This window comes from Mustela nigripes, chromosome 1, assembly GCF_022355385.1.
Source record: "Mustela nigripes isolate SB6536 chromosome 1, MUSNIG.SB6536, whole genome shotgun sequence".
In the NCBI taxonomy this organism is placed as follows: domain Eukaryota; kingdom Metazoa; phylum Chordata; class Mammalia; order Carnivora; family Mustelidae; genus Mustela; species Mustela nigripes.
The window spans coordinates 47,933,543-47,957,442 of NC_081557.1; the positions used below are offsets into that span (position 1 = coordinate 47,933,543).

Below are 23,900 nucleotides of genomic sequence, written 5' to 3' on the forward strand. Positions count from 1 at the left end.
CCTCTGCCTTCGGCTCAGGTCATGATCCCAGGGTCCTGGGATCGAGCCCCACGTCGGGCTCTCTGCTCCGCGGGGAGCCCGCTTCCTCCTCTCTCTCTCTCTCTCTCTCTCTCTCTGCCTGCCTCTCTGCCTACTTTTGATTTCTCTCTCTCTGTCAAATAAATAAAATCTTTAAAAAAAAAAAAAAGGAGCATAGAGTTACTTTTGTTATATAAGTACCAGAGGAACATGGAATGAACAAGCAGTTATACTCCACACCTCCAGAACTTGTAAGACACAGCAGAATGAGCTGGAGACAAATTAAGGGCAATCAGCTTGAGTGGTTATTCGGGGTATGTATTAATTTATGTATTTTTATGTCACAATTAGAGTGATGTCCTCTGTGTAGGTACTTTGACTTCATGTCATAGCATTGTTTTCCTGTCTGTGTTAGTTGTGCAGCACTGGAGCCTAACATGGACATTATGTGAAGCCTTATGGGGCCACCTGAAGGAGCCTGACAGCCAACTGGATGAACCTAGTGAATACATTCAGATTCTGGAGCGAAGAAGAACTTTTTCTCGCTGGCTATCCCATACTGCTGCACCCCAGATTGAGGAGGAAGTCTCCTTAACCAGAAAAGACAGGCCTGTGGAGGCTGTCTTCAGCTACCTCACGGGCAAGAGGATCAGTGAGGCTTGCTCTCTGGCCCAGCAGTCAGGTAGGGCATATGGTCCTTCTCTGTATCCTTATCTACATCCTACTCACTAGTGGTTCCTGCCCTTTAATTTGTAGATTTGCCTTTGTCTTCTAGCCTAAATGGAGTATAAACTTTCCAGGAAGATTGCTGGTTCCTCCAGAGTAGGGACTGTGTTCTCTAGTTTTCTTTTTAGAACCTTAAGCATTAAGTTTACTTCTACCTATGCATTTATAATGAAACTAGAAGATAGAGATAAGCAAAAAGCAATAAATCCAATTCACCTAAATTCTTCAGTATTTACTTTATACATTTCAATGTACAGCTTGTACTTGGACTGTTTACTTTGTAATATATAAGGTATATTAAAATTTGTGTACACAAAGCAACGTATGCCTGTAAACTTTTCAGATGGTACCCTGCTACATATATAGAGAGATGGTATTCTTTTCATGATCTCCAATATAGATATTATATTCAAATGCTTCTCTGTATTCTTTTATCTACAAATGTACCATGTTAGCAAATTCCTTTTTTGACATTTAGGTGTTTTTTCCCTCCTTCTATAATCAAGTCTCTGAACCTTTTAAACACAGGTATTTTGTATTAATTCACTTATTTCATTCAAGTAAGTGTGTAAATTTAATTTCCAGGTTGAGATACCTACTTTTTTTTCTTCCCAAGGATTTCCCATTTTGTATTTGTGCTTTTTTTAGTTTTCCTTCCACTAATGAGAGGCATTTAGCAAGTATTTGATAACTGTCCAGACACAAATCTAGGTAAGAATAAAAGATGGCATAGTTCAGTTTAATCTGTGTATAATAAAATCCCTGATCAAACCTTGTTACTGAAACCTTGTTATGGAAACCAAATAATTAGAGCCATCAACTGGATTTATTTTTGGAGGCCTTGGCCAGTTTGGATTGTAAGGAACAATCATAGGAAAAGCTAGAATCAAGAACTTTTCTACATGGACAGTTGCATTCCACTGTCACTACATGTTTAGCTTTTTGTGATCTTCATATATTTTTCTATAGTGGAAATTTATCTTCAGCATTGGCCTTTTATAAAGTTAAAAAGATTATGAATCATTAAAGAGAGAAAGTTATGCTCACCAACACATATATGTTAGCAGAGGAAGATCTCAAGGAGTGTTAGAAGTCAAGTCCTTAGATTTATTTGTTCACAAACTCTGCTTTTTCCTTCCCCCACCCCCCACTTTTTTTTCTTTTCTTTAAGGTTAAACTTTTGGCAAGGCTTACTAAAAACCGTTGATTCACTATCTCTACTTTTAATAATTGATAGAACAACTAAACAATATCAAAGAACGTAAAATACTTGGGACACCTGGGTGACTCAGTCATTGAAGCGTCTGCCCTCAGCACAGGTCGTGATCCCAGGGTCCTGGAATTGAGTTCCACAGCAGGCTCCTTGCCCAGCAGGGTGTCTGCTTCTCCCTCTGCCAGCTCTGCCTGACGCTTTCCCTGCTTATGCTCTCTCTCTCTCTGACAAATAAATAAAAATCTTAAGAAAATATTTTAAAGACAATAAAATACTTGAATGCTATCAGTGTTACCTGATATCTACCCAATAGGAATAAAGACCTCAAGTCAATAACCTAAGTTTCTAGAAGCTCCCTGGTGGTCTAGTGGTTAGGATTCGGCACTCTCAATAACCTAAGCTTCTAAACTAGCAAAATAAGAACTAAACCAAAAGGTAGAAGAAATAGTAAAGACTAGAACAGAAATCAATGAAAATGACAATGTGAAAAAACAGTAATCAATAACACTGAACATCCGTTCTTTGAAAAAGGTAAGAAAGCTTACAAAACTGTCACTACCCTGAGCATGGGGGTTGGGGGGGGGCAAAAAAAAAAAGAAAGGCACAAATTACCAAAAAATAGGCATGAAAGAACATCACTACTAACCTTATAGAAAAGGGACTACTATAAAAAATTCTCTCATCAAATTCAGTAACTTTGAAAAAATTGACAGATTCCTAGGAAAATATAAATTACCAAAAGGGACTCAAGAAAAAGAAAATCTAAATAGATCTATAACAAGTAAAGAGGTTGAATTACTAACTAAAAATCTTCACTCAGAAAAAGTCCAGATGTCTTCACTGGTAACCAGCACTGTTTTTTTTATTTATTTATTTATTTATTTATTTATTTATTTATTTATTTATTTATTTATATGGCAGGCAGAGATCACAAGCAGGCAGAGAGAGAGGAGGAAGCAAGCTCCCCGCTGAGCAGAGAGCCCGATGCGGGGCTCGATCCCAGGACACTGGGATCGTGACCTGGGCTGAAGGCAGAGGCTTTAACTAACCCACTCAGCCCCCCAGGTGCCCCATCAGCACCGTTTTAAAGAAGTAATACCAACCCTCTACAACTCTTTCAGAAAATAGAGGGAGCAGTTCCCATCTTGTTCTATGGTGACATTATTAACCTGATATCAAAGCAAATGCATAGAAACCTACAGCTAGCATCATATTGAAAGACTGAAGATTTCACCATTTGGGAAATCACCATTTCTTTCTTTCTTTTTTTTTAAATTGGAGTGGGGGTATGTTTTGTTTTTCGTTTCTTTGACATAGAATGTATGATTTATTTCAGGGGTACAGGTTTGTGATTCAACAGTCTTACACGATTCGCAGTGCTCACTATAGCACACACCCTCCCCAGTGTCCATCACACAGCTACCCCATCACCCCCACCCTTCTCCACTCCAGCAACCCTCAGTTTGTTTGCTGAGATTAAGAGTCTCTTATGGTTTGTCTCCCTCTCTGGTTTCATCTTGTTTCGTTTTTCTCTCTGGGAACACCATTTCCATACAGAATTGTAGTGGATGTTGTAGCCGGTGTAATCAAGAAAGGAAAAGTAGCAAAAGCTATACAGATTAAGAAGGAAGAGGTAAAACTGTCTTTATTCCAAGATGGCATGATTCTGTATGTTGATAGTTCAGTCCTGAGGAATCAACAGAAAAGGCAGTGGGACTAAATAAACTAGTTCAGCAAGATCTCAGGATTCAAGATTAGTGTACAAAATTCAGGTGTGTTTCTGCGTATTAGCAACAAGCAATCCAAAATGAAATTAGAAAAACAATGGTATTCACAGTAACATTGGAAAGAATAAAATTAAGGAATAAATGTAACAAAAATGAGACTTGTACTGTAACTATGAAACAGTAACGAAATGATGATCTACGTAAATGAAGAAACACATTTCACGTTCATGAAATGTATCTCAGCTTCAGCACTATTATCATTCTTGGCTGGTTATTTTTTGTTGTGGAGGCTGTCCTGGGCATTGCAAGGTACTTAGTAGCATAGCATCCCTGCCCTCTGCCCATAAGAGTCCTTTACCCTCAGTTGTAACAACCAAAAAAACCCCTCTGGACATTGCCAAATGTTCCTTGGGGAACAAAACCACCCAGTAATAGATTGGGAACCTCAGTGTTGTTTAACTGATTTATACATCAGTGCATTTTCAATCAGAATGCCCACTACAGACATTTTTGCAGAAATTAATAAGCTGATCCTTATTTGGAAATGTAAGAAACCTAACCAGTTTTAGAAAAGAACAAAATCAGGAAACTCAACATGTGTCTGTTTTCAGAATTTATGTAAAGCTGCAGCAGTCAAGACAATGTGGTACTGGCATAAGGATGAACATAGAAAAATAGAACAAGATAGAAATGAGACTTCAAATATAAAACCCTTCCATTTATAGTCAGTTGATTTTTTGACAAAGATGCCAAGATAATTTAAACATGGAAAGGATAGTCTTTTCAACAGATAATGCTGAGATAGTTGAATATTCACATGCAGAAGATTAATTTATATTCTTAGCTTGTGCCATACACTAAAATTAACTTGAGGAAGTAACCTAGAATCCTCATCAGTGAGAACAGTCTTCTTGAAAAGTCAGGGATTGGCAACAGCCAGTTGGTTTGTTGACTGTAATCAAAGCAAAGAGGATTTTTTTTTTTAAGATTTTATTTATTTATTTGACAGAGATCACAAGTAGTTAGAGAGGCAGTCAGAGATAGAGAAGGAAGCAGGCTCCCTGCTGAGCAGAGATCCTGATGTGGGTTTTGATCCCAGGACCCTGGGTCATGACCTGAGCTGAAGGCAGAGGCTTTAACCCACTGAGCCACCCAGTTGCCCCACTAAGAGGATCTTAATGAATATATTGTGTCAAGCTCTGAACTCCACCATCTCTAGTGACGAGGATAGTTATACATCTTGGCCAATAAATCCTCAGTTTTGGGTTCTCTAGATACACTGAAATAATCTTTTTTCCTTTTGGTATCTCTCACCTAGAAAACTAGCAGCTCATGGTCAAGTGGGCTACAACACTTACTGAATGAATCATAATCCAGTTATGCTTTGATTACCTATATATAGAGAGACCATGTGTCCTGCACATTTCCAGATGTGTTCCTGGTGCATGATTTTTTTCCTTTAGACCTCTCTAGTTTATGAAGGAAACTTTTGAGATGAAAGCCTCAGTTCTGGCAGGATGGTATTTTATATAGACATTTAAGCACTGACCCATATACAAAAACAAGAGAAGGACTACTGACTTACAGGAGGTTTATAGTAAGGGCTGGAACAAAGCATTTTCCTCTTAACTTACAACTTAGCTGGAAGTTTTCATCAACTGGAATTTCTATTCCCTCACATTCTAGTTAATGAAAATCTTTTTATTGCCTCAGTCCTTTGTACTTAAAAATGTTTAGTAATAGAGATGACTAGACCTGTGAGAGTGAGAGTGTCAGGGATTCTCACACATTCATTTTGTCTGGGTTTCATTTTGCCATTTCTCAGTGCCATTCTCGTTGGGCATGTTTTCAATTATGTGATCTCAGTCTTCACTACACACCTTTGAATCAGATAATTCTTTGCTCCATTTTACAGATGAAGTACTTTATCTAGGGTTGCAGAAGTAATAGATCTAACATTGAACTCTATACACTATATAGTCTAATGTAATTTAGGTTAAACTATTTTGAATTTTTTCTACCCAAGCAGAAGAATGGTAAGTTCTTGAACAATGTTTTGGGACTACTGCAGAAAGCAGTAACAGTGTAAAGGTCTTCCTCCTGAGGGCTAGAAGAAATAAGATAATGTCCCTAGGTTTTTCCGCAAGTCTTTTAATCTTCGCAATCACCAGAGAACTGTTTTCTCTTGTAGGTGATCATCGTCTTGCCCTTCTTTTATCCCAGCTGGTGGGTAGCCAGTCAGTCCGGGAGCTGCTTACTATGCAGCTGGTGGATTGGCAACAGCTCCAGGCTAACTGTTTCATCCAAGATGAGAGACTGCGTATCTTTGCCTTGTTGGCTGGAAAACCGGTACTTTCCTCTTTTCTCATTAACTTGCATACGTTTTCTCATAAATCCAAGACGGCTTGAGGTTAAGGGACAGAGCTAGCTTTGTAAATTGTATACTGTGACATATAACTAAGCAACTTGTTCTTAAATTCTGTGTAAATATTTTCAAATTACAAAGGTACATCACGTACCTTGTAAAAGAAAACTGGTCATATAGAAATTAAATCAAGTTCACCATATCCCTTATTCTAGTGGTAAATAATGTAAATAATTTTATATTCTCTTTCCAGACATATTGTAAGTCCGTATCAACATATATGTGTGCATATTTACACATGTGTATATTCCAATAAAATCAGTTATACACAGTAGTTCTGTAAGTTAACTATATGGACGTTTTTTCATGTCATGTGGCATCACTCTTTTTAATAGCCACTTCTGTTCATTCTGTGGGTGAGAAAGCATAATTATTTTAAGCCATTGCTGCCTGTCTGATTGACATATTGATGTTGCTTTCCAGCAGTGAAGTAGCTGGTCAGAATTTATGCACAACTTAAAGTTTTACAAGATGGCAACTGCAGGCAGTAAGAAGACCTCCTCTTCACTTTCTGTGGTTCTTATCTCTTCTCAAAGCACCGATAGTCTAAATCTGCCCTCTCACCTGCCACCAAGGAAACTGTATTTTATATTTGGATCAATAACACTGCCAGTCTAGTTCATTTAAAATGTTATTTAAATAGGGACACCTGTCTGGCTCAGTTGGTAGCGTATGCAGCTCTTGACCTTGAAGGTCGGGAGTTTGAGCCCCATGTTGGGGGTAGACTACTTTAAAAAAAGAAATAAAATGTTACTTGACTAAGTGAGTAACTGGGCAGTAACAAGATAATGTATGACACATAGCTGTGGTGATGATTTTGTCTCCTGCAGGTTTGGCAGCTCACAGAGCATAGGCAAATCAATGTGTGCTCATGTTTGGATTGGAAACGTGCCCTGGCTGTGCATCTTTGGTATTTGCTTCCACCAACAGCCTCCATTTCCAGGGCACTCAGCATGTATGAAGAAGCATTTCAGGTATTTATGTTCAGTAGAGCCAACCAAGAGTCATGGGGGGAGTTCTGTTTTTGCCAGAAAAGTATTGCAGAGAAAAAAACACCCAAGTCCTACTTCATAATACTTTTTCCTAACTGCTTTCTTTGAAAGTACCATAAAATTGAAATGGACCCAGGAAATCTGATGGGAAACTTTTCTCCTGCCTCTGGACAGGGCTACTTTTAAAATTCTCCAAGTATCTCCTTCTATTTTATTTAATATGATGTTTCCACAGTTGACTTTCTTAAAGCAGTTTTCCTGCACCCAAATGAGAGGGTTTTTCTTTTTTCCTAATGCTGTCTTATTCCTTTGGGAATTCCTTGGATACAGCCCAACCTCAAGTTTTGTATAGCCCCAAATTAGCAGGCCTGAAAAATCTGCCATTAAGTATCATATATCATATGCCTTAACTGTGTTGAGGTTAAAGAATTATTAATGTGGGGCGCCTGGGTGGCTCAGTGGGTTAAGCTTCTGCCTTCGGCTCAGGTCATGATCTCAGGGTCCTGGGATTGAGCCCTGCATCGGGCTCTCTGCTTGGTGGGGAGCCTACTTCCCCTCCCCCGCCCCCTGCGTCCGCCTGCCTCTCAGCCTACTTGTGCTCTCTGTCAAGTAAATAAATAAAATCTTTAAAAAAAAAAAAAAAAGAATTACTAATGTGAGGGTGTGCCTGCGTGGCTCAGTTGGTTGAGCATCTGACTCTTGGTTACAGCTCAGGTCATGGTCTCAGGGCTGTGAGATCCAGCCTCGGATCAGACTCTACACTCAACAAGAAGTCTGCTTGAGATTCTCTCTCCCTGTCCCTCTGCTCCCCGTCACGCTCTCCCTCTTTTTCTCTTTCCCTCTCTCCCTCTCTAATAAATAAATAAAATATTTTTTATTTTTTTTAAGATTTTATTTATTTGTTTGACAAAGAGGAAAGAGCATAAGCAGGTGGAGCAACAGGCAGAGGAAGAGGGAGAAGCAGGCTCCCCGCTGAGCAGGGAGTCTGATTTGGGGCTCGATCCCAGTACCCTAGGTTCATGACCTGAACCAAAGGCAGAGGCTTAACCAACTAAGCCACCCAGGTGCACCAAATAAGATCTTTTTTATAAATAAAAGTATTATTAATGTAGGGTTTATAGTTTATTTTTTTTCCTGAGAGAGAGTACGAGAAGTAGGGGGAGGGTCAGAGGGAGAGAGAGAATCCTAAGAGATTTCACACCTCACTTCCACAATCCTGAGACCATAACCTGAGCCCAAACCAAGAGTCTGGTGCCACCAGCCATTAATAGTGGGTTAAATGGCTGGGTGGCAGCTGGGTGGCTCAGTGGGTTAAAACCTCTGCCTTCGGCTCTGGTTATGATCCCAGGGTGCTGGGATCGAGCCCCACATCGGACTCTCTTCTCGGCAGGGAGCCTGCTTCCCTCTCTCTCTCTGCCTATTTGTGATCTCTGTCCAAAAAAAAAGCCATCATTTCTTCAGTTCCTACTGTCTGTAGTTACTACCTTTGATACCATTTGTCAGGAGAAAGAGAACACTAAAGAAACCTGAGTATAATAAGAACTGTGACCCCCCCCCCCCCAAAAAAGAAAGAATTATGACAAGAAAGTATGATGATTAATGACAACTGTCCAAAGCCTTTGGTAGTCCCTTGAAGACAGGTTGGCTGTGTCACGGCAAAATAAGCTTAAGATCCTTGACACATTCCATTAGGATGTCATCATTCTTAATACATATGTCTAAGTTATTGATACATGATCATATCTATTGAAACACACTTGTAACTGGTGACTGTTTTATCAAATTCTTCCTTTCAGAATTCCTCTGAGGCTGACAGGTATGCCTGCTCCCCACTTCCTGCATACCTGGAGGGCTCGGGTTATGTGGTAAAGGAGGAAGAAAACTCACAGAGACCACTTCAAGATGTCTGCTTTCACCTTCTAAAACTCTACAGTGACAGGTGAGTCAGAACCATGTATGGTAGGGCTTAATTGGCCCTAGGGAGTCCTTTCCTGAGTTTTTTCCCTTAAATGTGAAACCAACTTGCCATAAATTTGTATAAGTCAACAAATAATAATTTATAGTGGTTGAATGCAGAGAACTTTGGATCTAGGGGTAGAGATCTAAAAAGTGTTTAACTTTAAGAAGATTCAATTTACAAATACTGAAGTGTGCATTTTAATACAGTGTAACTCAAAATTAACATAGCATTACCCCCCTAAAGTTCCCTCATGCCCCTTTGCAATCAGTCCCCCCTCCCAGACAAATAACTAACTGACTTTTTGTTACTGTAGATTAATTTCACTCTTCTAGAATTTTACACAATTGAGATCATTCTGTTAAATTTTGTGTCTGGCTTCTTTCACTCACATAATGGTTTTGAGACTTATCCATGTTAATATGTATATTAGAAGGTTTTTTTTAATTGAATAATTTATTCATTTATTGATGGATAGTTTTTCTTGATTTTGGCTGTGATGAATAAAATGCCATGAATATTTTGGATATAAATATATCCAAAAGTGTTTATATCATTTTAAATCCCCACCTAGATCTCTAGGTGTTCCATATTCTCTTCAAAATTTGGTGTTGTCAGCTTTTTAAATTCTGCCATTTTAGTGGGCATATAATAGCATCTCATTGTGGGGGGGGGTGTTGTGGTTTATTTATCCTAAATATCCTAAATAAACAGTGGTTTATTTATCCTACAGCAGTGTATGAACACATGCTATTATTACAGTCAGTAAATTTAAACTATCTTATTGGAACTATTGGACATGTCAGAAACAATAAGGAATTTTTTCCAGTCATAACTAATCACTCCTATCTCATTTCAGTTCCTTAAATATTTTAAAGTATTAAGTATGTAACTGTGGTAGAGGATGATACAGTTTTTATTTGTTTTTAAGATTTTCTTTATTAGAGCATAAACAAGTGGGGTGGAGAGGCAGAGGAAAAGGGACAAGCATATTCCCTGCTGAGTAGGGATCTGGACATGGGCCTCAATCTCAATCGAGTGAACCATCCAGATGCCCCTAGATAATAATAGTTTTATATTGTGGTAAAATATAAATAACTAAAGTAGTGCTTTAATTTGCATTTCCCTAATGACTAATAATATTGAGCATTTTTTCATGTGCTTATTTACCATTGTCTCTATATCTCCTTTGCAAAAGTGTTTACATTTTTTTGCCCATTTTTTAATAGAGTTGTCTTGTTGTGTTACAATATTTCTTTATATATTCTGGATATTAGTCCTTTATTTAAATGTGTTTTTGCAGTTATCCTAATGTAAGGGCTTGTTTTTTTCATTTTCTTTACTAAGGAAATGAAAAGTGGTTTTACATTTTAAGTTCAGTTGACATTTTTGAACTATAAAATCAATTTCTTAACTAGTATGTTGAGATTTTTCTATTTATTCTTGAATCTCTTTCTTTTTCTTTTAATCTTTTTTTTTTTTTAAGATTTTTTAAAATTTATTAGAGATCACAAGTAGGCAGAGAGAGAGAGAGGAGGAAGCAGGCTCCCCGCCAAGCAGAGAGCCCGATGCGGATCTTGATCCCAGGATCCTGGGATCATGACCTGAACTGAAGGCAGAGTCTTTAACCCACTGAGCCACCCAGGCGCCCCTATTCTTTTTTTTTTTTTTTTTAATTTATTTATTTGACAGACAGAAATCACAAGTAGGCAGAGAGGCAGGCAGAGGGGGGGGGGGAGGCAGGCTCCCTGCTGAGCAGAGAGCCCGATGCGGGGCTCGATCTCAGGACCCTGAGATCATGACTGACCTGAGCTGAAGGCAGAGGCTTTAACACACTGAGCCACCCAGGAGCCCCAGACGCCCCTATTCTTGAATCACTTTCAATCATTTGCTTCTTCTAAGGAATTTGTTTCCCTAAGTTATCCCATATTTATTGGTATAAAGTTATTCATAACATTTTCCTTATTTTTTTTCTTATTATCCTTTTTAAATGTCTGTGTGATCTGTAACTATGTCTCTCTCCTTCTTGATATTGGTGATATATGTCCTTTTTCTTTTTTATTTTCTTGATTGGTCTACCTACAGCTAGCTTTTGGTTTAATTGTTTATCTCTATTATTTGTCTAGTTCAAAATGGATCAGAAACCTAAATTTCAAACTTAACCCAGAAAACAAACAGAAAAAACCAGACCAAACCAGAAGATCTTTGCAACTGTGAGTTAGTCAGAGGTGTTTTGACACCAAATAAATAATCTATACAAGAAAAAATTGGTGAACTGGACTTCAAAAAAATTTAAAAATTGTTAGTAATTGAAAAACTGTTAGGAGAATGAAAAGACAAGCCACAGACTGGGGGAAGATAATTGCAATTCATACATCTCATAAAGATCTTGTATCCAGAACATATAAAGAACTCCTTTAAAAAAATTTTTTTTATATAAGAGAAAGGGCGTGCAAGTGGGTGGGTGGGGTGGGAGAGGAACAAGCAGACTCTGTGCTGTGTGGAGCCTGATGTGGGGCTTGATCTCTCAATCCTGAGATCGTGACCTAAGCTGAAATCAGGAGTTGGTTGCTTAACTAACTGAGCCACCCAGGTGTGCCCAGAACATTTAAAGAACTCTTAAAACTCAATAAAACAACCCAGATTTTGAAATGGGCAAAATATTAAAACATTTGCTTTATCAAAGAAGATCTAGATGTCAAGCACATGAAAATATGTCCAGCATTGGGCGCCTGGGTGGCTAAGATGGTTAAGCGACTGCCTTCGGCTCATGTCGTGATCCTGGAGTCCTGGGATCAAGTCCCACATCAGGCTCCCTACTCGGCAGGGAGTCTGCTTCTCCCGCTGACCTCTCCCCTCTCGTGCTCTCTCTCTCATTCTCTCTCTCTCCACCAAATAAATAAATAAAATCTTTAAAAAAGAAAAATTGAAAAAAAAAAAAAGAAAAAGTGTCCAGCATCAGTAGACAATAGGGAAATGCAAATTGAAACCATCACTGTCCACCTATTAGAAGGGCTAGAAATTAAAAAGACCAAGGGCCCCTGGGTGACTCAGCCAGCTAAGCCTCCAACTCTTGATCTCAGCTCAGGTCTTATCTGAGGGCCATGAGTGCAAGCTCTTCCCAGCATGGAACCTACTTTTAAACAATTTTTTTTTTAAAGATTTTATTTTATTTATTTATTTGACAGAGAGAAACCACAAGTAGACGGAGAGGCAGGCAGAGAGAGAGAGAGAGGGAAGCAGGCTCCCTGCTGAGCAGAGGGCCCGATGCGGGACTCAATCCCAGGACCCTGAGATCATGACCTGAGCCAAAGGCAGCGGCTTAACCCACTGAGCCACCCAAGCGCCCCTGGAACCTACTTTTAAAAAAAGGAAAAATGTCTTGTACCAAGTGGTGTCATAGATGTGGAGCAACTTGAATTCTCATACACTGCTGGTGAAAAATATAAAATGGTATTGGCACTTTGGCAAACAGTTTGACAGAATAGAAAGTAAAGCAAGTTGGACATACTGCATGCATATGATCCAGTCATGCCACTCCTAGGTGTTTGACCAAAAGAATGAAGACATATATCTGTATACAGGTGTTTGTAACACCTCTGTTTGTAATGGCCCAAAATTGGAAACAAGCCAAATTTTTATCAAAGGATGAATGGATAAACAAATTGTGGTGTATCTATGTAATGGAATACTACTCAGTAATAAAAGGGAATGGACTGTTGATACACATGATAACACAGTGAATCACAAGATAATTTTACCTGGTTTTGAAAGGACTGAGATTAAAAAAAAAAAAGTACCCAGAAACTATACTGTATGATTCCAATCTACCTAAAATTCTGGAAAATACAAACTGATTAATCACAGAAAGCAGATCATTATGTGCCTGAGAAGGGTGGCTGTAAAGAGGGGCAGGAAAAGAGGGATTATAGAGGGGCATAAGGAAGCTTTTGGAGGTTTGTTTGTTGTCTTGACCTTGGTGGTAATTTCACAGGTGTGTACATATATTAAAACTTCATGAAAATTGTACACTCTAAATATGTTTACTGTATGTTTACTGTATGTCAGCTTATCTAATGTGAAAAAAAGAAGAAAAAGGAGTATCTCAAGGTGCCAGTAATAGAGAAACCAGAGTAAGAGGAGATAGTAAACCTTGTTTTCATGAAAGGTAGAATTGCTATGACTAAATCCTTATATAAAATCCACACTCTGCTATGGTGAGTGCTGTGAAGTATAAACCTGGCGATTCACAGACCTGTACCTCTGGGGTTAATAATACATTATATGTTAATAAAAAAATTAAAAATTGAAAAAAATCCAGTCTGTCCCATACAAATAGTCTAGAACTGCACTGTCCACCATAATAGCTCCTATTCACATATGGCTATTTTAATTTAAGTAGACTTTTAATTTAGTTACTCATTCATAGTAGCCACCATTTCAAATGTCTAGTAGCTGCATGTGGCTGGCTTTTGGCTGTCGTTGGTCAGAACAGGTTATAGAACATTTCCATCATCCCACAAAGTTCAGTTTGACAACACTGGTCAAGAAAACTTCTGTTCTTTACTTGGGGATTATTAGGAAGTTATAAAGTATCTGGGATCTTCGCTCAAAAGGTAAAGTTATTGGATGGTAATCTAAGCCATAGAACTTACAGGTGTGAGATCTTACTTTATACTGATCTTATGATGTGGAAATTGCACGCTAAGAACTTTACATATAAACTGGTCCAGGACCATTAAAATCTTTGGGATCCCAGCAAAAGAAAGAGAAGTCTGTATAGGGACTCTTTAAAAACTCAGGGCACCGGAATTTCCTTATATAAAGTATAATGCCCATGTAGACAAAATCAGAGGTAGAAATTATAAGCCGTAGAAGGAAGTAATCATCGTGAAGACTAGTTAGCTGTTCAGATAAACAGGATAATTAGCACTCTAGCAACTTCATATAATAGAACAGTTTGAAAGATCCTAATGCAATTATATGTTTTAAGTGGTTTATCGTGGTGCATAGGTGGTTCCTTCGGTTAACCATCTGAACTTTAGCTTAGGTCATAATCTCAGGATTCTGGGATTGAGGCCATGCTCAGTGGGAGGTCTACTTCTCCCTCCCCATCTCCCCCTCCCCTGCTGATGCACTTTCATGTGCTCCCTCTCAAATAAAAAAAATTTAAAAAATAAATAAATGTTAAATGAAGGAATGAAGACTAAGAGTTGTGAAGATTCCATGTACCAGGATGGTAAATATCTAGCCAGACAAATTGACCAGCATACCTGTCAGATCACACAACCACAAAAGAGGAGGTGCCTTCATTTTTAGAAGGCTCTGTCATCTGGCTGAACCTAGAAGTAGACTGATAGAGCACAGTCTCAGAGGGAGACCATGTGGTCTGTAATGCTACCGTTCTCAGGTGCCTGCCTTTGTTATCTTCTAAACCATAACCAGAACAGTTGATCTATCCAATACAGATGGTCTGCTGGCTTGATATGATAACTCAGTACATTTTCCTTTGTAGACATTATGATCTCAACCAGCTGCTGGAGCCCCGAAGTATAACAGCCGATCCTTTGGACTATCGCCTAAGCTGGCACTTGTGGGAGGTGCTGCGGGCTCTTAACTATACTCATCTCTCAGAACAGTGTGAGGGTGTACTACAGACGAGTTATGCTGGCCAACTGGAAAGTGAGGGGCTCTGGGAGTGGGCCATCTTTGTCCTCCTGCACATTGAGAACTCAAGGTGAGTAAGAAGCTCTGAACCCACTATATATTTAGTGCTATAGGGCAGTGCCAATGGTATCAGCCTCCTAGGGTTTAATTCAGTAAGTAAGCATCTAGAATTTTTTTTGGGTCCAGCCCTGTGATAAACTTTTTAAGAGTTCAGCCCACAGCTATCTCTATATTCACGTGAACAAGTTGGAAGTGAGACTGCCTTGAGTTAAGTGCCAAATTAGCTATCTCTGTATTCACGTGAACAAGTTGGAAGTGAGACTGCCTTGAGTTAAGTGCCAAATTACGCTGTCTATCATAAGACCTCTCAGTAGTCTGAGAAGTGAGAAGAGATCTCCATGCACTATGGCGATCAGGGAAAACACTAGCCAGTAACAGGAAAAAAATGAACAGGAAAAGGAAGGATATGTCCACATGAAGCTATCCCATTAACTTAGACACAGATTCACTTGAATGTGGTGTGTTCAGGAATTATGCAGAAACAGTGTGTGCTGAGTTGCCTCAGCGGCTCTGTGGAATGATGTAATGAGTAGTCAGGGAGGACCCCTGCTTTTTCTGTCTGCTGACTTTCTCCCTCTCTAGCCTTTCCTTGCCATCCACCCACATCTGCCCCTCAAGTTTGATAGTATTGTATTTACCAGTATATTCTTGCTTAGATATCTAATATTTTTGTTCTTTATCTTAGAGGAGGCTTTTCTCCATGGTGTGAATGAGATAAAGTTGGAGATTTTTTCTTTTTTGTCAATGGTAGTAGCATGGTATTACACTAATAACAAAAGCATTTATATAGTACTTTGTCATATAGTACTTTTACATATATTATACTCGGTTGTAAATGCTTTACAACTCATTTGTGAGTAATCAACTCAATTAATGCTCATAATGAATGTATAAGCACTCTTAAAATATGTTTAATAGATGTGCAGCCTAAGGCACAGAGAGACTTAAGTAGGGTATTTTGCTCAGGTCACAGTAAATGGCAGAGTCTTCCAACTCAACACCCTCAGAGTCTGTGCTCTTAATCATTATGTTGCACTCTCTGTCATGTTACATAGTGTGGAAAGTTCAGTTTTGTAGTCAGACCTCCCTCAATTCTAGATCCATCGTGTACTCACTTGGACTTAGAGTAAAGCTTACTCACTTTTGATTTTTAGTTAAAGTTACACTCTCTCTCTCTCTTTCTTTTTTTTTTAAAATCTGTGTTTTTTTTAATTTCTTTTTGAGATTGTATTTATTTGACAGACAGTGAGAGAGGGAACACAAGCAGGGGGAGTGGGTGAGGGAGAAGCAGGCTCCCCGCTGAGCAGGGAGCCTGAAGCAGGGCTCCATCCCAGGATCCTGGAATCATGACCGGAGCCAAAGGCGGCCACTTGATAACTGAGCCACCCAGGCGCCCCAAAGATACTCCCTTTTTATCTTTAAAATCATAATATTAATCCCTACCTAGTCAAAGGTGGTTGTGGGATTAAAAGAGGTGAGGGAGGGGTGCCTGACTGGCTCAGTTGGTGGAGTGTGTGACTTGATTTTGGGATTGTGAGTTTGATCCCCACATTGGGCATTGAGATTAATTAATAAAAAAAATTGTTTAAGGGGTTCATGGGTGTCTTGGTAAGTTAAGCATCTGACTCTTGGTTTTAGCTCAGGTCATGATCACAGGATTTTAAGATCAAGGCCCATGTGGGGCTCTGTGCTCAGCACAGTCTGCTTGAGATTCTGTCTTTCTCCCTCCCCTCCCTGGCCCCTCTCCCAGATTTCTCTTTCTCGCTAAAATAAATAAATAAATAAATAAAATATTTTTTTAAAGTTTGTGGGGTTTTTTGGGGTTTTTTGTTTTTTTAAGGGAGTAAAAGTATAAAGCATCTAGCACAGCCTTCCCATTAAGGAATTTCTTCTCTTCTCCTTTATGAGGAAGCAAAATTACTTCATACTTTCCTTTATTTAAACAAATTCATGGGGAATTTCACATGGTGAAATAAGATAATTGGTGATTTAAGAGTAGGCTCTAGGAAAGCCTACTTTCCTAGAAAGTAGAAATCCTCTTTCCTGATAAAGGGTTTCCTGATAAAGGGTTTTTTTTAAATGAATTTTTAAATTTATTTTGTTTATTTATTTATGTCAACTCTACGCTTCAGCATGGGGCTGGAACTCAGGATCCTGAGATGAAGAGTCGATGCTCTTAATGACCCAGCCAGCCACCCCCATTAAAGAATTTTAGAAATGAAGCAGCTGAGGTGGGGGGGGCGGTCCATGGAAAGCCTTGAAAAAGGTGTTCAGAAAAGATTCTAAAATGAGGAGACCAGTTTTGATTTGATATTTAAATCTGGACCTTTGTAGGGGGCGCCTAGATGGCTCAGTCAGTTAAACCTCTGTCTTCAGCTCAGGTCATGACCCCAGGGTCCTGGGATGGAGCCCCATGTCAGACTCCCTGCTCCTCCCTCTCTCTTTGCTAATTTCCCTGCTTGTGTTCTCTTGCAAGCACATTCATTCTCGATCTCTCAAATAAATAAATAAATAAAATATATTTTTTTTTTTTAAAAACAGATAAATCTGGTTCTTTGTGGCACCTGGGTGGCTAAGTTTCCTGAGTATCTCTTGATTTCAGCTCAGGTCATGATCTCAGGGTAGTGGGGTTGAACCCTGTATTGCACGCCATGCTGCTTGAGATTCTCTCTCTCTCCCTCTGCCCATTCCCTCCTCCCTCCCCTCCCAGCTGTCTTTCGTTCTCTCTGTCTGAAATATATAACATCTTTTAAAAGAAAAAATTAACAAATAAATGGCTGGTCCATTGATCCAGATAGAAAAGGAAACGTTCGAGGGGTTCCTGGGTGGCCCGGTCTTTAAGAGTCGACCTTTGGCTCAGGTCATGATCCTGGGGTCCTCGGATCAAACCCCACATCAGGCTCCCTGCTCAGTGGGAAACTTCCTCCCTCTTCTCTCCTGCATGTGTTCCTCTCTCACTGTGTCTCTCTTTGTCAAATAAATAAAATCTTTTTTTTTTTAAGGTTTTATTTATTTGACAGAGCGAGAGAGGGAACACAAGTGGGAGAAGTGGGAGAGGGAAAAGCAGGCTTCCTGCACATGACCCCAGAAGCCTGGGGTCATGACCCGAGCCAAAGGCAGACGCTTAACGACTGAGCCACCCAGGTGGCCCTAAATAAAATCTTCTTAAAAAGAAAAGAAAAGGTCTCTCCTCAAGGGGCCTTGAGACCAAAAAGATTGAGGGTAACCTAAATCTAGAGGCAGAGAAGATGAATTATGAAAGCTGACAGTTTTGAAGGGGAAAAAAAGCAAACAGGGACCTGGAAGAGCCCTTCTCTTTAAAAAGTACTTCATTTACTTGTACTGACCATATGGGAGAAAAGGAAGAGAGGAGGTTGGAAGTGAACTATGAAGAACTAACTACTCTGTGGAAGATAGGATTCTGCTATCTGGTCCTTGATCTCCTGTTACCCGGAAGAAAATAAAGATAAGAAAGGGAAAGCCTTGAGCGCCTGGGTGGCTCAATGGATTAAGCTGCTGCCTTCGGCTCAGGTCATGATCTCAGGGTCCTGGGATCGAGTTCCGCATCAGGCTCTCTGCTCAGCCGGGAGCCTGCTTCCTCCTCTCTCTCTCTCTCTCTCTCTCTGCCTGCCTCTCTGCCTACTAGTGATCTCTCTCTGTCAAATAAATAAATAAAATCTTAAAAAAAAAAAAAAAAAAAGAAAGGGAAAGCCTTTACTTAGCACTGGACAACATTCCCTCGAATATTAGTTCTCACTATTTTTTCATTGTAAAAATATAACGTGCTTTGATACTTCTATTTCATTAAGCAAGTAAATGCTAATCTGGCCTTTTTCTTTTTTCTTTCTTTCTTTTTTTTTTAAAATGTACTTTGAAGTGGTCCACTAAATGTTAAGGCCTACAGTTTGAGAGACTATCTCAGGGGTCATTCTGCCCTGAGGCACCCTTCTCCATCAGTGAGGATAGGATTTATTCAGCATTGTTTTTCTTCCTACAGCATACGTGAGAAGGCGGTTCGGGAGCTGCTTACCCGGCACTGCCAACTATTGGAAACCCCTGAGTCTTGGGCTAAGGAGACTTTCCTGACCCAAAAACTTTGTGTGCCTGCTGAATGGATTAATGAGGCCAAAGCAGTGCGAGCACACATGGAATCTGACAAGCACCTGGAGGCCCTCTATTTATTTAAAGCTGGACACTGGAACCGCTGCCACAAATTCATCATCAAGCACTTAGCTTCTGGTGAGTGCTTCAGATTAGGGCCTGTGTCTCCTGGAATCTCCCCAAATTCTTCCAACCTCTGAATCACATAATCAGTCAGGCCAGGGATGATGTTCTGTATGGTACTTTGCAGTATTGAATCCGATTACACTTTGCAGAAGTTCTCTGTGCAGAAGAAATTTGGCTTGGATGAGGGGCAAGAGGGGCAGGGGATGACAGGTTGTTACTTTACCATACGGATATGCTTGATATACATGAATTATGTTAAACTATTTGTATATTTAGGAAATTTTGTTTACCAAGATTAAAAAAGATACATTATAACTGATACCACAGAAATACAAAGGATCATTAGAGACTACTATGAACACTTATATACCAACAGATTGGACAACCTAGAAGAATTGGATAAATTCTTAGAAATATATGGCCTCTAAGACTGAATCATGAAGAAATAGAAAATCTGAGGAAACCAATTAGTAGTAAAACAGATTGAATTAGAAATCAAAAAACTCCCTACAAATAAAAGTCTAGGACCAGGGGCGCCTGGGTGGCTCAGTGGGTTGAGCCGCTGCCTTCGGCTCAGGTCATGATCTCAAGGTCCTGGGATCGAGTCCCGCATCAGGCTCTCTGCTCAGCAGGGAGTCTGCTTCCCTCTCTCTCTCTGCCTGCCTCTCTGTCTACTTGTGATTTCTGTCAAATAAATAAATAAAATCTTTAAAAAAAAAAAATGTCTAGGACCAGATGGCTTCACTAGTGAATTCTACCAAGAATTCTAAGAATTAATACCAGTCCTCCTCAAGCTCTTCCAAAAAATAGAAGAGGGTAGAACATTTCCAGACTCATTTTATTAAGACCAGCATTACCCCTAGCAAATACAGACAAGGATACCGTAAGAAAAGGAAAGTACAGACCAATGCCCTGGTGAACATAGATGCAAAAATTCTTAGCGAGGGGCGCCTGGGTGGCTCAGTGGGTTACGCCGCTGCCTTCGGCTCAGGTCATGATCTCAGAGTCCTGGGATCGAGCCCTGCATCGGGCTCTCTGCTCAGCGGGGGGCCTGCTTCCTCCTCTCTCTCTGCCTGCTTGTGATCTCTGTCAAATAAATAAATAAAATCTAAAAAAAAGAAATAAAGAAAAAAAATTCTCAGTGAATTATTAGCAAACTGAATTCAGCAATACAGTAAAAGGATTATACACCATGATCAAATGGGATTTATAACAGGGGTGGTTTAACATATACAGATTGGTGTGATACACCACATTAACAAGATGAAGGATAAAAATCGTATCACCAGATGCAGAAAAAGCATTTGGTAAATTCAACATCCATTTATGATAAAACTAGTTGGTATATGAGGAACATACCTCAATAATAAAGGCTGTATATGACACGCCTATAGCTAACATACTCAGTGGTGACAAGCTTTCAGTTTTTCCTCTAATATCAGGAAGAGGGCAAGGAAGGGTTCCCATTTTCACCACTTTTATTCAACATAGTGTTGGAAATCCTAACCAGAACAGTTAGGGAAGAAAAAGAAGTAGGAAGCATCCAAACTGGAAAGAAAGAAAACTGTCACTATTTGCCAATGACATGGTAGTATATGCAGAAAACCCTGAAGACTCTACCAAAAAACTGTTAGAATAAATGAATTCAGTAAATTGTAGGATACAAAATCAATATTTAGAAATCTGTTGCATTTCTGTACACTAATATGAATGATCAGAAAGAGGAATTAAGAAAACAGTACCATTTTCAGTTGCATCAAAAAGAATAAAGTACCTAGGAATAAATTTAACCAACGAGGTCAAAGACCTATATCCTGAAAACTATGACATTGATCGAAGAAATTAAAGATCGGAAGAAATGGGAAGAAATTCCATGCTTGTGGATTGGAAGAATTAATATTAAAATGTCCTTACTATACCTAAAACAATCTATACATTCAGTGTCATTCCTGTCAAAATACCAACAGCATTTTTCAGAGATAAAACAAACGACTCTAAAATTTGTGTGGAACCACAAAAGACCTTCCATAGCCAAAGTGATCTTGAGAAAGAACAACAAAGCTGGAAACATTAAACTCTCTGATTTCAAACTCAATTACAAAGCTATAGTAAAACAGTATGGTATAGGCCTGAAAACAGACATCTAAATCTTTGGAACAGAATAGAGAGCCCAGAAATAAACCCACACATATGTGGTCAATTAATTTTATGACAGAGGGACCAAGAGTATACAGTCTCTTCAGTAAGTGGTTTTGGGAAGGGTGGACAGCACATGCAAAAGAATTAAACTGGACCACTATTGAATTCCGTGTACAAAAATTAATTCAAAATGGCTAAAGGCTTAAACTGCCACATACTTGGGTGGTTCAGTCAGTTAATCGTCTGCCTTTGGCTCAGGTTATGATCCTGGGGTCCTGAGATCGAGCCTGATTCTTTCTCACCTGCCGCCTGCCACTCCTACTGTCTCTCTCTGTCAAATAAATAAAATCTTTTTAAAAAGGCTTAAACTATAAGACCGGAAAGCATAAAACTAGAAGAAAACATAGTCATAGGCAGTAAGTTCCTTGAAATCCATCTTGGTGAGGACTTTTTTTTTTTTTGCATGGGACACCAAAATCAGGGGCAACAAAAGAAGAAATAAACAAATGGGACTACATCAAATTAACAAGATTTCTGCACAGCTCCAAAAGAAACCATCAACAAAATGAAAAGGCACCTAGAAATGGCAGAAGATGTTTGTAAATCATTTATCTGACATTTTGGATTAGAAGAATTAATGTTAAAATGTCCTTACTACCTAAAACAATCTGCAGATTCAATGTAATTCCTGTCAAAATTTTGGATGTTATAGGGAACATCCAAAATATTTAAAGAACTCATAAAAATAGAAAAAAAAAAAAAAATCTGTTTAAAAAATTAGGCAGGGGGGTGCCTGGGTGGCTCAGTGGGCTAAAGCCTCTGCCTTCGGCTCAGGTCATGATCCCGGGGTCCTGGGACTGAGCCTCTGCTCAGCAGGGAGCCTGCTTCCTCCTCTTTCTCTGCCTGCCTCTCTGCGTACTTGTGATCTCTGTCTGTCAAATAAATAAAATCTTTAAAAAAAAAATTAGGCAGGGAATCTGAGTGGACATTTTTCTAAAGAAGACATAAGGAGATGGCCATTGGTTACAGTGAAATGATACTCTGCACCACTAATCAGAAATGCAAAACAAAGGCACTAGAAATGTCACATCATCTCTGTTAGAATTGCTATTGTCATAAAGATAAGAAATAAGGTTGGTGAGGATGTGGAGAAAAGGGAAGCCTTATGCACTGTTGGTGGGCATATAAATGGTACAGCCACTATGGAAAATAATATGGAGATTCTTCAAAAAACTAAAACTAGAATTACCCATAGATTCTAGCCAAAGGAATACAATCTATTCCATTTCTGGGTAATTATCCAAAGAAAACAACACAACTCGAAAAGAAATATGCACCTTCATGTTCACTGCAACTTTATTTAAATAGCAAAGATAGGGAAACAAAATCAGTGGTGAATGGATAAAGGCAATGTTCTCTGTGTGTATGCATAGTATACATGTACAACGAAATATTATTCAGCGATAGAGAAGAATGAAATCTTAACCATTTGCAACAATATGGATGACAGCATTATGCTAAGTGGAATAAGTCAGAGAAAGACAAATACGTATGACCTCACTTGTATGTGGGATCTTTAAAAAAATAAAAATGGCTCAGAGATACAGAGAACAGATGGGTGGTTGCCAGAGGTGTGGGGTAGAGGTTGGCAAAATGAGTGAAGGGAGTCAAAAGGTACAAACTTACAGTTATGAAATAAGTCATGAAGGTGAAATATTCATTATACATACTTATGTGTATGTATATGTATTTCCCCTTTCTTCCTCTCTTGGATTTCTGCCATGTCCTCCATGGTACTTTTGAGAACCATATATTTGTGTAGACAGAGTGCTTAATATTTTGTTTCTTCAGATGCCATCATTAATGAGAACTATGACTACCTGAAGGGGTTCTTGGAAGACCTGGCACCTCCAGAGCGCAGCAGCCTAATCCAGGACTGGGAAACATCTGGGCTTGTTTACTTGGACTATATTCAGATCATTGAGATGCTTCACCAGATACAGCAGGTACCTGAATTCCTTAAACTATTGCTTGGTTTTCCTTTTCCCTGGCCCTTAAAGGCACAGGGACCTCAGAATGTCTGAGCAACGTCATTAGCAAAGATGGAACTGTCAGTGCGGGCGGGATATTTTGATGGGGCTGATTTGCTGTAGCCACTATGACACTGTATCAAAACGTAAAAAATCTTCTTTGTTTTGTGCTTATTACCAAATAGTATGTACAGTAGACGTTCCTGAGGTTTGTCCACCTATAGTCTGCTCCCCTTGTGCAGTCCTCCTTTGAGTGAAAAGCTCAGGGATGAGAGAGATAGTAAGGTCAAAGATTTGGTGAGGGTAGTTATTGTCTCACGTCATTTATGTTTTTTAAATTGCAAGTATTAGAGTTTTTTAAAGTCTTTATCAAAATGTATTAGTGTCTGTTTCAGTAGTCATAAGATTGGCCTCTGTTGCTTATAGCACAAAGACCAGACTTTCTCTTTTTTTTTTTAAAGCTCTTTTATTTATTTATTTGACAGAGAACAGAGAAATCACAAGTAGGCAGAGAGAGAGAAAGAAGCAGGCTCCCTGCCGAGCAGAGAGCCTGATACGGGGCTCGATCCCAGGACCCTGGGATCATGACCCAAGCCGAAGGCAGAGGCCCAACACCCAAAGACCAGACTCTTAACCAAAGATTTCAAGCCCATGTAGAGGCTTTTACCTGTCACTCATGCCTTCTTCCTAGTGTTACCCCACATTCCAGTTGCCAGCCT

The 23,900-nt window shown here is 39.3% G+C and overlaps 1 protein-coding gene across 7 annotated transcripts in view; it reads left to right on the forward strand.

Annotated features, from left to right (window-relative positions):
• The window catches only part of NUP98 (nucleoporin 98 and 96 precursor), a 121,404-nt gene that overhangs the window by 92,554 nt on the left and 4,950 nt on the right, over positions 1-23,900 (forward strand). For all 7 annotated transcript variants that reach the window (XM_059409779.1, XM_059409768.1, XM_059409808.1 and 4 more), the window contains 7 exons: positions 434-700; positions 5,876-6,033; positions 6,940-7,083; positions 8,898-9,040; positions 14,574-14,795; positions 18,783-19,024; positions 23,003-23,157. In XM_059409779.1, coding sequence (XP_059265762.1) covers positions 434-700; positions 5,876-6,033; positions 6,940-7,083; positions 8,898-9,040; positions 14,574-14,795; positions 18,783-19,024; positions 23,003-23,157 — 1,331 coding nt within the window. The remainder of the gene's footprint in view (positions 1-433; positions 701-5,875; positions 6,034-6,939; positions 7,084-8,897; positions 9,041-14,573; positions 14,796-18,782; positions 19,025-23,002; positions 23,158-23,900) is intronic.